Source organism: Epinephelus fuscoguttatus, linkage group LG10 (assembly GCF_011397635.1).
Source record: "Epinephelus fuscoguttatus linkage group LG10, E.fuscoguttatus.final_Chr_v1".
NCBI classification, from domain to species: domain Eukaryota; kingdom Metazoa; phylum Chordata; class Actinopteri; order Perciformes; family Serranidae; genus Epinephelus; species Epinephelus fuscoguttatus.
The window spans coordinates 5,257,206-5,270,668 of NC_064761.1; the positions used below are offsets into that span (position 1 = coordinate 5,257,206).

General features: G+C 40.2%; 1 protein-coding gene across 1 annotated transcript in view; it reads left to right on the plus strand.

Moving 5' to 3' along the window:
- LOC125895872 (inactive N-acetylated-alpha-linked acidic dipeptidase-like protein 2) overlaps positions 1-13,463 on the plus strand; it is a 791,425-nt gene that overhangs the window by 445,062 nt on the left and 332,900 nt on the right. The window contains exons 7-8 of the mRNA XM_049588047.1: positions 1,985-2,104; positions 11,607-11,739. Of these exons, the coding sequence (XP_049444004.1) occupies positions 1,985-2,104; positions 11,607-11,739 (253 nt within the window). The remainder of the gene's footprint in view (positions 1-1,984; positions 2,105-11,606; positions 11,740-13,463) is intronic.

Sequence of the window (13,463 nt, forward strand, 5' to 3'; positions counted from 1 at the left end):
TCTTGTACTGTTCCATGGTCTGCAGTTTAAATGGAGGACTTTTATGATGCAAATGCAGGCAGGAGCGATAAATCTCCCTCGCTCTCCTCTCCTGGGCTCCCCTGATGCAAAAGATGTGCGCTCTCTCTCTCTCTCTCTCTCTCTCTCTCTCTCTCCCTCTCTCTTTCTCCACACACACACACACACACACACACACACACACACACAGACTCAGGCGCTATCTTGTACTCTCCCTCACTTACTCTCCACTGCAGCATCGTGTTACACTCGCCCCCTGGCCACATGAAAAATGAATCAGGCCCAGGTGATGCAGTGATGGGGTGGGGAGGGGAGGAAGAGAGTGAGAGGGGGCAAAGAGAAACAGAGAGGGGGGAGAAGGGATAGAGAGAGACCCCAAAAAGTAATGCTTTGACTTTCCTCAACAACTTCTAGGTCACTTTAATTTGGAAGATGATAACTCAGTCAGCCGCTCAGTCACAGAGACACACATGCATATACACAAAAACACACACAGACACCTCAAAAAACACACACACACACACACACACACACACACACACACACACACACACACACTTGGCCAAAGTCACTCCAACGGGTGGTAATCAGATTCTACTGAAGTGCTGTTATATTGATTAAAATGCCTACATCAGGAATGATTACACACTGGCAATTTGTATAATTGTTGTTATTGGTAATTCCTCTAAAAAACTCTAAAAAATCTTTCAGAGTCTCTTTAACACGGCAGTGTTTAAAGGGGTACTCCAGCAACTTAGTGTTGTTCTTCTCTCACAAGCTCAACTCACAAGAGACAGATTTTGAAAGGAATGGTCAGAAGCAGAGGGCAAGATATCCTGACTTGACCTGACTATCTCTTGTATGGGTCAAGCTCCAGAAACGCTGGATCCTACATTTCCCAGGATGCAACCCCAGAGTGTCTGTTTGTCATATCCCGGTAAACATCCACATATTTCAAGCTCCACAACCCTTAAGTTTGTAATCAGGATTTTTACTGATTTTCATCTTTGAGCTCAAGCAGAGATAAATCTTGTAACATCATATGGGTTATTTTCTCAGACCTTAATGGTGAAGTGTGTAAGATTTTAGTGTGATTTGTGAGTCTATTGGTGAATTGCAGATTTCAACCAGCTAAAATTTCTCCCGGCTCGAATTCCTTCCTTGCAGTTGGGCTTCTTTCAACAAAAAAAATGCAAAAACGCAAATGGCCCTATCCTGACCCAGTGTTTGGTTTGTCTGTTCTGGGCTACTGTAGAAACATGGTGGTGCAACATTGTGATCTCCAAAAACAGAGAAATGCACCTAATGTAGATATAAATGGCTCATTCTACGGTAAGGAGAACACAACAATTCTTATTTTCAGGTCAATATACACTAAGGAAAAAATACTTCTTATATCGTATTCAATTTCTGCCAATATATCTCCCTAAATCCTATACACTGAATCTTTAAAAATCCTCTCCAGCGCCACAGATGACAATATACAACAGTTTTCACAAGCTGATTAGCACTCCCCATGAACAGTAAACTGACCTTCTTCCTAAAAATTGTGTGAGTGACTTTTATATTCACTCAATATTGGAAGCCAATAGTGGACTCAATTTAGTTTAATTTTTATAATAAAGTACAAATTAGCTAATTTAAAACTGGAAATATCTGCTTCAAACTAAATGTAAACCAAATCTGATGAAGAAATCTGTTTTAACTCCCAGGACTCAACAGTTTTCAACCCTCTATGCTACAGGCACATTTTGGTCAGAAATGATTAAGATTTAACACCCTGCCCTAATGCAGAGTAAGGTCAACCACAGAGCATGAAAAAGCCAATGAGCACACAGCTGATTGAGGCATATAAACACATATAAGTTACCTGCCATCTGGATGGCATATTATGCACTTGGGAGAATTTTAATGATTTCAGTAACTGCTGACCCCACTGAGCCTCTGTGCTGTTTCTCCACATCAGGGGGAGGTGGTCGATGTGCAGTACGCCACTGTGGACGACCTCAGGAGAGCCAAAGACAGCCTGAACCTCACCAACCAGATTGCCGTGGTCAAGCTTGGCCAAGCACCTTTGCTGTACAAGGTAAGATCAAATCAAATCTCTGCAAAGTGCTACCGCTCTGCTCTGCTGATAAGGGAATCACACATGTGATTTACTGCTGTACTTGAGATCTACCTGATACTATAATCCTGCAGCAGGAAAAAAAATATCCACCCAGACTGAGGAATGAGATCTTTTGATCTTTGAAAATAAGTGCAAGGTATGACTCAAAAAATGATTTTCCTATAATGAGGGGGTATAAAACTGAATTTTCAGAATGATCTTGGGTATTTTAATATTCTTGCATCCAGATATAGCTCACTGCCCTTTAAAATATCTAAGTACAGCTTGCTGCACAGGGATATTTTTACTGAACAGGGCCTAATGTATATGGCTAGTCATGCATCTCTAATTCCTCGTATTATTTTTGCCGTAAATTTATCATACCTGACTCCTGTATCCGCACTCCTTCAGTGCAGATATGTCTGAATCCATCTGCTTTAATAAGAAATAACATTAGCAATGCATTGATTGATTAGGCCCGTTCCTGCCTGGATGTGTGCCACATTCAGCTCAAAGCAGTTCTCCTATCAATTAGAAGATGACAGGGAAAATATAAATTCCAATCTTGTTAATTAAAACATAAACCTGTACTTACATGTTAATTACTGATTAATTTATAAAGCATCCATTAAATTAAATGTAATTTAATTACACGAACCTGAATGCAAACTCCATGTGGGCTTGACGCAATTCAGAGGAATGGAAATTTATACTGTAAGTGGGTCTGACACAGTTCTTTCAATGTATGGCAAGTGGCTCAATAAATATTAACATATTAACATACTTATTTTTGACAGTGAATTCTATCTTGTCATATCACATGATTGATATTCTCTTACACCGCAGGTTTAGGTGCAAAGACCAGTGCAAAACTTCTTTCTACGTGAAAATCTAAAAACTTCATCCCCATTTGTTTTTGCTTTGTGCAGTGAACTAACAAACCTAATCTGCTAGAGAGTGCAGCGATTGAACTAATATCTCAAATTCCTGTCAAAAATATGTGAGTTTCTTGACACTGAAGTGATACATGCGCCGAAAGAGATGTTTTACTTCAGACTACAACAATTAACATTCAAGAATTACTCTTTTGTTGAGAGCTTCAGAAAAACTAGTAAAGTGACCTTGTGTTGGGATTTTTTGTTGTTCAAACTGTTATTTTCAAGGTCAAGAATAATCTTTACAGCTTAAAGCTAGGTTAGGCAGTTTTCTGGAAAAGGCACAAACAAGCAAACAAAAAAACGACCCTCCTCCTGCAGCTCTTCCTCTCTGTCCTTAGCCCCTCTCACCAGGCAAACAGGCATATGCATGAACTTCACTTTGTTTCCCATACATTGATCTATTTCACTTTATTCCACCGTAGAGCTACACGCAAAGCATTTGCTCAGCCCCTCCTTGTGTAGCTCATGTCCTCTCTTTGTTCATCAGACCACAAATAAGACAAGAATAGGGCCCTACGATTTCCATGATGCAAAAAAATATGGATGGAACCTCAGAATTTGACAATAAAAATGGGTCAGCTGTAAAAAACAGAATATCACGGAATTGTCCAAAATACAGACACTGTTAAAAAACAGTGCTTTCCCTGCCATTATATGTTTTTTACAGAGCCTAAGCTGAATAAACAGGAAAAAACTGCAATGTGTCATTTACAGGAACACTATGGCCTCTAGTTTCGCAGACTGGGCACGGCGGGGGCGCAGCACACCTGGGCTTCGCCAACTGGGTGTGGCCAGGCGGATTTTGCAAGTTTGGCACACACACCGTGCACACTGGCGCAGCTACTCCTCTTTCCCACCTCTGTCCCTCCTACCTGCGCAAGTCGGAAAGCGGGAGGAGAGAAGGTGTGGAGTGGGTTTTACACACATCACACCAATCAAATGAGCCCCTCTCCTCGCCCTTAAATGCGCCGCGCGAAGGCGTAATGAGAGTTTACTCAATTCGCCATGGCAGAAGAGAGCAGCAGCATCAGACGGCCAAACTTCTCCCAGGAGGAAACTGACGTTTTGGTCCGGCAGGTCTGCTCGCAGTGTCTGAATATACGGAACTGCGAGCAGACCTCCATGGGCTGATGATGCAAAGGTAGCCTGGGAGGAGGTCACCACAATTGTAAATCAATGTTGCGTTTCTCTTGTGCGCGTGCGCTCTCTCTTTCTCTCTCGCAGTCTCACTCGGTTTCTTTTCTTTTGGCTTTTCTAAGATGACAGATGCTGAATATATACTCCCTATCTGATGCTGTGGCTGTTTGTGGTTGGCTGAGAGGGATGTGAACTCATTAGTTTGCAGCTGTGTTAATCAAATCAGGTTGGGTTTCCATTACGCGTGCCAAACGTGCCAAACGTGCCAAACGGTGCCAATCCCCTTTGATCTGACATCAGATGTGACGGGACAGTCGATATAGAGATACATTTATGTGCTGATTGCAGATAGTTGCATTGAATAGTGTTTTTTTGGGTATTTATTGCATTGTTAATGTGCCTGACATTCAGGAGACCTGCCTGTGAGGTTTTGGCGACGTGTACGCACTGTCCGCCGGTCAGCCAAACTTCGGCTTACACCGGCTGCGCTCTGCCTGCGCTGACAGTAGACCTGGTTTCAGCTGGCAAGCTTTTAGCGCACCTTCGGTGAAGCCTTTTGGCAAGAAGCTGTCACTGCGCCAAGCTGGATCTGTCGACACCTCTGCGCAGGGTTCGCCACCCTGCACCACCCTGCGCCGCACCGGGAAACTAGACCCCACCGTCTGTCCTTCACTCCCTGCGTTGGTGTTTTTTATTGGGCTCGGCTCCTCCACACGCTCCAGATGTGGAAAGTTACATCTGGGCAGTAAATACAATCAACCAGCTGATCGGGCTCATCTGCTCTAACTTTCTCTCAGAGACTTTGCTCCACTCCACCCTGAGTCCTTGGATTGGCACTGTTGTGGCAATTTTTAAAGGTGTCATGTGTGGGGTTTAGAGGCATCTAACGGTTAGGTTAGAAATTGCAACCATCTGAAACTTCTTCAGTGTATCAAATGTGTAGGAGAACCAGGGGCGGGTGATAAATCGAATGTTCTCGATGTATGGCAGCTTGTTCAACGTAGGATAAATAAAATGACCATATCATGAAGTATAAATGGTCACATTGTTGTTGTTTTTTCTCTCCTGTAGATCTCTCCCTCTCTCTCTCTCTCTCTCTCTCTCTCTCACACACACACACACACACACACACACACACACACACACAAGAACACTCACAAATATGATACTCACACACACCACTCCATCAATCCAGACCACTTTCTGCTGAGCGACACTGTGTGAGCTGCAGGTGAGGCATGTTTCTCATAGCATCAGTATGTAGTAGCATTTTGCCACCAACTGCAGCTTGCAGCTTGTTTCCATCTCACAGTGAATAGATTATCACATTGAATCGGAATGCGTTAACAGTTTAATGTAATGGGATTAATAATAGCTTGAATGGAGGAAACTGCTGTGTTTTTATCTGTAATTCTCAGACTATGACTATTTCACCACATTTAGTGACCATGGAGCACTAGTACAACTTAATACTGTTCATATATGAACTGGAGAGCTGTTTGTTATTTCTAGCTCACAGTGAATAAATCCCTACGTTTAACGGTGCTGCTATAACAGTTTAACTTTGTGCTAACTGCTAACAATAACTGTTGACCAGAAGCTGCAAGTTCAAAGTAAAAACATCAACACTTCCTGGACAAGATTAGCTGGGTGCTTCAAAAGTAAAAAACACCAGTGGTTCTGCTTTGATCTTAGAGTAAATGCCGACAGTAGGAATATTTCTGTCCTGATCCTCCTCAACCATAGTGCCGCATTTGACACTATTGATCACGCTCTTCTACCCACAGTCTTGAGTAATGGGTGGGTCCATCTGGTACAGTTCTTCTCTGGTTTCACTTCATTTCAGGTCAGAATTGGGGAACACATATCAGAGACAATTAATGTTGACTTTGGTGTGGCCCAAGGCAGTGTCCTAGGACCTTTGTTGTTTTCAGTCTATATGTTGCCATTGGGCCAGACACGACCTCTAGTCAGAAACCTCGGTGTCATTTTTGATTGTGATCTAAATTTTAAAGCTCATTTTAACTCATTAACCAAAACTGAATTTTTTCATTTACTCAATATAACTAAGGTACGACCTCTACCGAGCCAGCAGGATGCTGAGAAGCTTGTCCATGCTTTTGTTTCCAGTCGTCTTGACTATTGTCATGCCCTTTACACTGGCCTACCTAAAACTGCAATTGCAAAAGTACAGACCATTCAGAATGCTGCTGCCAGGGTTTTAACAAAAACTAAAAAGAGAGACCATATAACTCCTGTTTTACATAACCTTCACTGGCCCCCAGTAACTTTTAGAATTGATTTTAAAATCCTTCTTCTGGTTTTTAAGACTCTTAATGGCATTGCCCCCTCTTTTATAACAGATTCCCTATCACCTTATATGTAGTTCATCTCATAATCTTGCATTTCAGTCATCTACAGTACTCAGAGGAGATTTTAAAATAATACGATATATATTGTGTATCACGATATAGCCTACAAATTGCCCAGCCCTGAGGAGAACTACAGTGGCTGATGTGAAAATGGGAATATGTGAATGGCCCTATTTAGAGCCAGTTTATTTGTCCGTTCTGGGCTACTGTAGAAAAAACCTTGTGGTCTCCATGGGAGAGGACCCACTCCATATGTCAATATAAACACCTCATTCCAAGGTAATAAAAACACAACAATTACTATTTTCAGGTGATTATCAACTATTGAAAATATACTGCAAATATTATATTCCATTTCTGCCAGTATATCTCCTTAAATCCTGTACACTGGACCTTCAACTGTCATTTCACTGAAGTTCAAAGTTTCACTTTTAGTAGTTTAATAAATATACAGTAGACCCTAAACTTACAAGGAAGCCGTTTCCTTTGCTTTATTCATTGAGCATTACTCTACTTCTGAATGTGAGGTTAGTTGTAAATGACAGGCTAATGAGCCATAACAGGAGTAAATGGAGGTTACCAAAAAAAAGGAGAGGAAATGTTTAAAGAGGGGTCGCCATACTGCATTTACATTTACACAGTTAGACTTTTAAAAAGCCATTAAATCAGACCACCTCCTGCCACATGGGACCCTGCTAGCAACAGGCTGCCGACCCATTTTTCCTCCTCGCCCACAGTTTGTGACAAATTTGATCATGTGTGCCTCATAATGCCTCTGTGTGTCAGCAGCAGAGAGAAATGATCGCCCTTTACATATAAATGGGGAAGGATGATTGATGAGGCTTGTACTCTCACTAATGAGTGTGTGACGGTGACTGCAGGCCCAATGTTACACCTACAGCTACATTTATATTTGATACACAAACACAGAACACATGTTTTGCCCATGTTAGCTTAAGTCAATGAGTTCCATTAGTACCCACTAATTTCAGAATCACTCAATGACCCTGTTGCACTTTATTTTATTTTTTTTAGTAAATGTATTGAATCTTGCTTTTCATTATAATCTGTAACCTCCAATCAACATTTGTGAACATTTTGTTATGATTATATTTAATGCATTTATGTCCATATGAATGTCAGTCATGTGTATGTGTGTATCAGTGTTCTCTGTAGCCATGTTCTTATTAACATAAGTGTGCAAAAACAAGTTTTTCCATGTGAATGCATGTGCATGTGCAAAAATGTGCAGACCACATGGCTTGTAACCAGTATGTTTATGCGTTGTACATGCATAAAAATCTCTGCATTAGCGTGTTTTATTATAAGTGGGTGATATTGTGTGTCTTTTGTGCATAAGTGAGTGTCTGTTAGTGTTTGTAAATGTGTATGTCTGTGTGTGTGTGTGTGTGTGTGTGTGGTGTCCCTGTTTTCCAGTGAAGGACAGAGTTGTGATGAGAAGAGAATGACCGTGGTTGGTGTCACATATTCAATAAAATAGTCATCCACGCTCATAAAAAACAAGGACGCTACATTTCCCATGGACAACAATGAAATACTGCTGTGCACTGTGGCAGCTGTAACACACTTCCACCCACCCAGCAACTATTCTCCATCTATCATTACCATTCATGTGGGCTAAATAAACAGCAATACAGCGTAACCTTTGATCATCATGAAAAAGACAACCAGCCATATGAACAACAACAAAAAACATAAAGAAATAAATGAATAGGAAGTCAGTTCAGTATTATATTAATTTGCCACAAAGAACCACACGCAGCTGTAAACTAAAGCTCACTTTCCACTTTTATTTATACTTTTGATTTATACTTGTGTGTCAGCTCTATGCAGAGCCTACGCCATACCCTATGCATATGGCCTACACCGTTGTGAGCATTTATACTTGTGCTGTGGTTTGTCTGTGTCACTCTGCAGTTACACCTCCATAACACAGGTAGGCGGTTTGTGTGAAGCGCTGTAAAGTTTAATTGAGTCCAAACACACATTAAACACAACTTAATAACGACAATTTCAAGCACACAGTTTCATTGTAACATGACAAAGCTCTTGTCTTTTCCAAACAAATACAACATGCTAACATTACTAGCACAAGCCTATGGCATTTTTAATTTTGTAAAATTAACAACTAGCGGAGATTTCCTCTACTCAGATGAAGCCAGGATATATCACACACAAGACCTAAAATGCTGTTTTGTGGGGGCTTTACTGTATTCATAATTTATTGTTTCTTCTTTGTGAAATAAAAATAAAAGAAAGTTTTGTTTTCACTGAGGGAAACAGTTTTCAGCATAAAAAATAGATGTGGAGTTACATTTCTGGGGAGGTGCACGTCAGGCTATGGCATTGGTTACTGTGTAGGCTCTGCGTTGGCACAGAGCCTATGGCATAGGTACGATGAGGATTTGACATATTTTGTCTGCACCTCTGATTGGCTCCGAATGGCAGTGATGCAAAGTGACACTTTGATGAACGTGCTAATTTTGGGTCCTTTTCCAGCATGATGCAATGATGTTCCACTACAGATAATGTCCATCTCTGTTCAAGCAATGATTAGTCTGGACCAAATTTAAAAGAAAGACTGAATAAGTAACAGATTAAAAAACAGATATTACCACCGTCTCTGTTATATGCCTGCTGATCTTGTCCTCTGCTCAGAGGGTAATGAGCTTTCAGACCTCATTGTTTTCCCAAAGTGCAAACATTTTCAGCCACTGTTAGTCTTTTTGTGTTAACAGCTGACTGCCAGCTGACTACCAGCTACTTTTTAAATCTCTGCGCCATGTTGCACGCATAATACGCAATCAAAACATCACACTCGTGCAGCCTATGGTCCTGTCCTGCCAGCTGTCCCTTTTACACAGACATTGTTTTGGGGCAGTTAGTACCTCTGTTGTGATATTGCTACATTGAACAGACAGTGTAATAGGGGCTTCTGTCTCCTAGAAATTACATTTATATGTTATGAAACTGCTTTCTTAATGTCTGTTTCATGTAACAAAACAATACATTTATGTACTGTATATGCTTTGAAAGGAGGTGGTTGGGGAGGATGGCGATCGCACAAGCGCAGGACCTTGACACTAGAACTTCGAGTCAGTGTCCGGACTCCTGTCTTAGGTTTATGCAACAAAAGTATTTTGGTCAAGGTTAGGGAAAGATCATGATTTAAAAATAAAATACAAAAAATAATATAAAATAGATAGGCCTAATTAAATTTGGAAGTATTGCAAGAGTGCCTATTTTGGCAGAAACAAGCTGAAATATGTCATTAGTGAACATTTTACTGGTAGCTGTTATACGTTTTCAGGAAAGATTTTATATGTTCAGTATCAGCATTTTTGCAACTTGCAGATATGTTAATTAGCAACATCTTCTCATTATGTTAAAGAAAACGTAATTTGTTCCACATTGCGTTTTCCCAAAAGTACTTGCTGTTTCAAGGGCTGCTACTGTTCCCCTACCCTTTTGCAGGGCATCTGTGACATCCAGTGTGCAGTAAAAAAAAATATAAAGGCATACTTGTCTGCTGCAGAGCTGTGTACATAGCTCTGTCTATCGCCTTTTTTTTTTCCTTAGCTAGTTTGGTTGGAAAGAGCATATGACACTGCATTTTCCATCCAGAAATGCATGTAAACAAATAAGCACCTACTGCATATTGAATGCTATTTTTTCTTAGAGTAATGAGACAATCACACAGAGAAGCATCACTTAAAATGTGACCTTTGCAAAACCACTGATATCCAGTAGTCCATATATGTATATATTGGAATGGATGATATAAGTAATATAAAATCCTCTATCATGGTGGATGTCATTTTATATAATGATATCAATTTACTGTATATTGTGATACAGTATTTTTTTCTGGAAAATCAATTGATAGAATAACCAGATGGGAATATGTGATTCAGCAAATACCTGAAAAATTGATGCACTTCATCAAATTGATGGCAAAATCAAATGAAAATCCACTAGTGGCACAAAGCAGTCCTGCACATTGGTTGCAACATTGTGTGCAACAGCCCAAAACACCAGCAGACATAAAAGTGATAGCCACCCATGTTATGAACAGTTAATGTCAATATTCTATACATGGGGTTGGGCAATATGAAGATGTAGTGAGACATCAAGTATTTTAGTTTCATGTCCTGAGCATGATCTGTAGGATAGTGTTAGGGGTAACTGTTAACACTGACATCCAGAGCAGAAATCCTCTCTGTGCATCTGTTCCCCACAGCTTTTGCAAGTACACATTAGAATACAAGTATTTGCTGATGTAACAAATGTATACTGAATGTCTGCCAGTGCAATAAGATGATCTCAGGTACAATATGTCAGATTCACAAAACTTTTCTGGGATATATTATTGAAAGTAAATTTGATTGAATATCCTGTTTTTGCATTTCTCGTTTTTTATTATAAATGAATCTATATTGTTAATTCTGTACTAATTAGAAATTTAACAATATTATCAATGGATCAAATTATTAATGTGAAGAGGGACAGTATTTTTATAACTCTGCAGTCCCCCTCAGCTCCACGGGGTGTTTTCTTCCACCTCATTTTTTTGCTTCTCTAGCCCGCTCATTTGCTGTTCAGTCTTATGGCTTTCATCACTCCTGTTTCCAGCAGCAAAATGTCTGTGGTAAAACTGACTGCCCTCTACCTGCCCAGCACCAAATGAGATGGACAAACACAGTTAGCAACTAGGTGGTGAACATAGTAAAGCATTTACTGTAGCCATTAAGGAACCAAACGTTTTCCTCAGGATGTGTTGGAAATATACTGTATGGGTAAATTGGCAGTTTTCTGCTAACAGGTATGCCTTACCAACTGTACAGTATATGTGATAATATGTCAGTTTTGTTTTTTCAGCTTGTTTGAAAACAACCAACGTGTCCTCAAGTGGAAATGCATTTAACCATTTCCTGTCTATTTCCTGTTTACTTTAAAGCACTGTAAGTGTCAAATGATGCTCACTGTGCTTTTATATGTATTATGTGTGTCCAGCTATCCCTACTGTCTGAGCTGGGTTTTGGAGGTGTTCTGCTTTACATTGACCCGTGTGATGCTCCCCCTGGCCGCCACACCTGGCATCAAGCTTTCAGAGTAACTCTCAACCCTGGCGGAAACCCTGCCACCAGTGAGTATATTATTTTCATTTGTAAAATCCATTTCTACCTACATATTCAAATTTGAGAGGACAGGTAAAAATGTCAGTTTGGGCTATACAGGCTTAACACTACAATAAAGTGGAGAGCTATGATAATTCATAATCAAAAACGACTATGCAGTTGTTTGTTTGTTTGTTTGTTTGTTTGTTTGTTTTTGCTTTATGCTTTATTTTAGTAATGGTGCATGGACTGCACTTGTATAGCGCCTTTCTAGTCATCTGACGACTCAAAGCACTTTTACACACACTGGTGGTCGAGGCTAACATACGTGCTTCCACCTGTTATTCAGTAACTGTTCACTCATGCTCACACACCAATGAGACAGCCATTAGGAGCAACTTAGGGTTCAGTATCTTGCCTAAGGATACTTGGATTAGGGGAGCCAGGGATTGAGCCACCAATCTTCTGATGAGTGGATGACCTGCTCTACCTCTGAGTCACAACCGCCCCATTATTACTACTGTGTCCCTGCAGTAATCTAGTAATATGTCTGAGAATTTTTTTTTTCATTGTTTTGTTATAACCCGTTATCATGAGAAAACAAAAGGGCATTTTTTTTGCATTATTTAATTGAATAGTTAACTTGAGAAGACAAGCTTTGTCATCTCACTATAAGTACCCTAATGAGAGGAAACCTTCATGCAATTATCTCATTATGTCGAGATAGCAAAGCTCACTGTCTGGAGATAAAATAAAACACCCTTTTGTGTTTTCGTGTTAATGGGTTGATTATGACATTATCAAAGGATTTTTTTTAAAAAAGGCTTGTTTTCTCAAGTAAAACAAAATAATTAACTCGTGATCACAAGATGACAAGCTTGTTTTCTTGAGTTGTCAAGATAATGAACTCAGGATCTTGAGACAGCTTTAAAAACGTAACTGGAAGCATGGCTGTGCTTGGCTTCCATATTTTCCTGATGTTATCGCACAAAAACTGTATTTATTGATTTAGCACATACAGTATAATAATACTGGTTGAAACTGGGTGTCATACAGTTAACAAAAATATAACATATATTAATAGACATATTACAGTTACCATGTTGAATTCATAGTTGAAACACCTCTACCCTTCGGAATCTGGTGAATACCTGAAATTTCCTCACATCGTCTACCTTGGCCTCAGGCAGAGGACGTTATATCTCTCTGTATCTCTGTGACTCTCTTCTACTGTATTTAAATCACCCTCCCAAGATGAACGACCTCTCCGACCCTCAGTCTTGTCCCCACTTCCTGTTTTTCTGCCCGGTCTGGCCAATAGGGACGTGTCATTACCGCTGAAGTATCTTTAGTCCTTGTAAGAGTCCCAGTACCACAGTGGCAAGACCCAGTAGAGCCCCACCAGATGTCTGGACTGCTGTGTGAGCATGTGTAAGAGTGTGTGAACGTGTATGTGGGGGGATGTGTTTAAGTGGAGGAGTGAGAGAGACAGATGCTGGCTGTCTGGTCTCTCACCAATAGCAATGCTCTCAGGTCCCCTGTGCTAATACAGCTCAGAAGAACAGAAGATGTGAAAGGACACCTCATTACTCATATCAACCACACTTTATTCAACTGCCAGAGACTGCCGAAGTTAAATCTCTATCTTTTTTATCACATAACACATATTCTGTGAATTTCAAAAGAAGGAGACCCTTTAAAGGAAAAAATATTTATTGATTTAGTGATTATTATATTAGGTAATTAGCTCTCA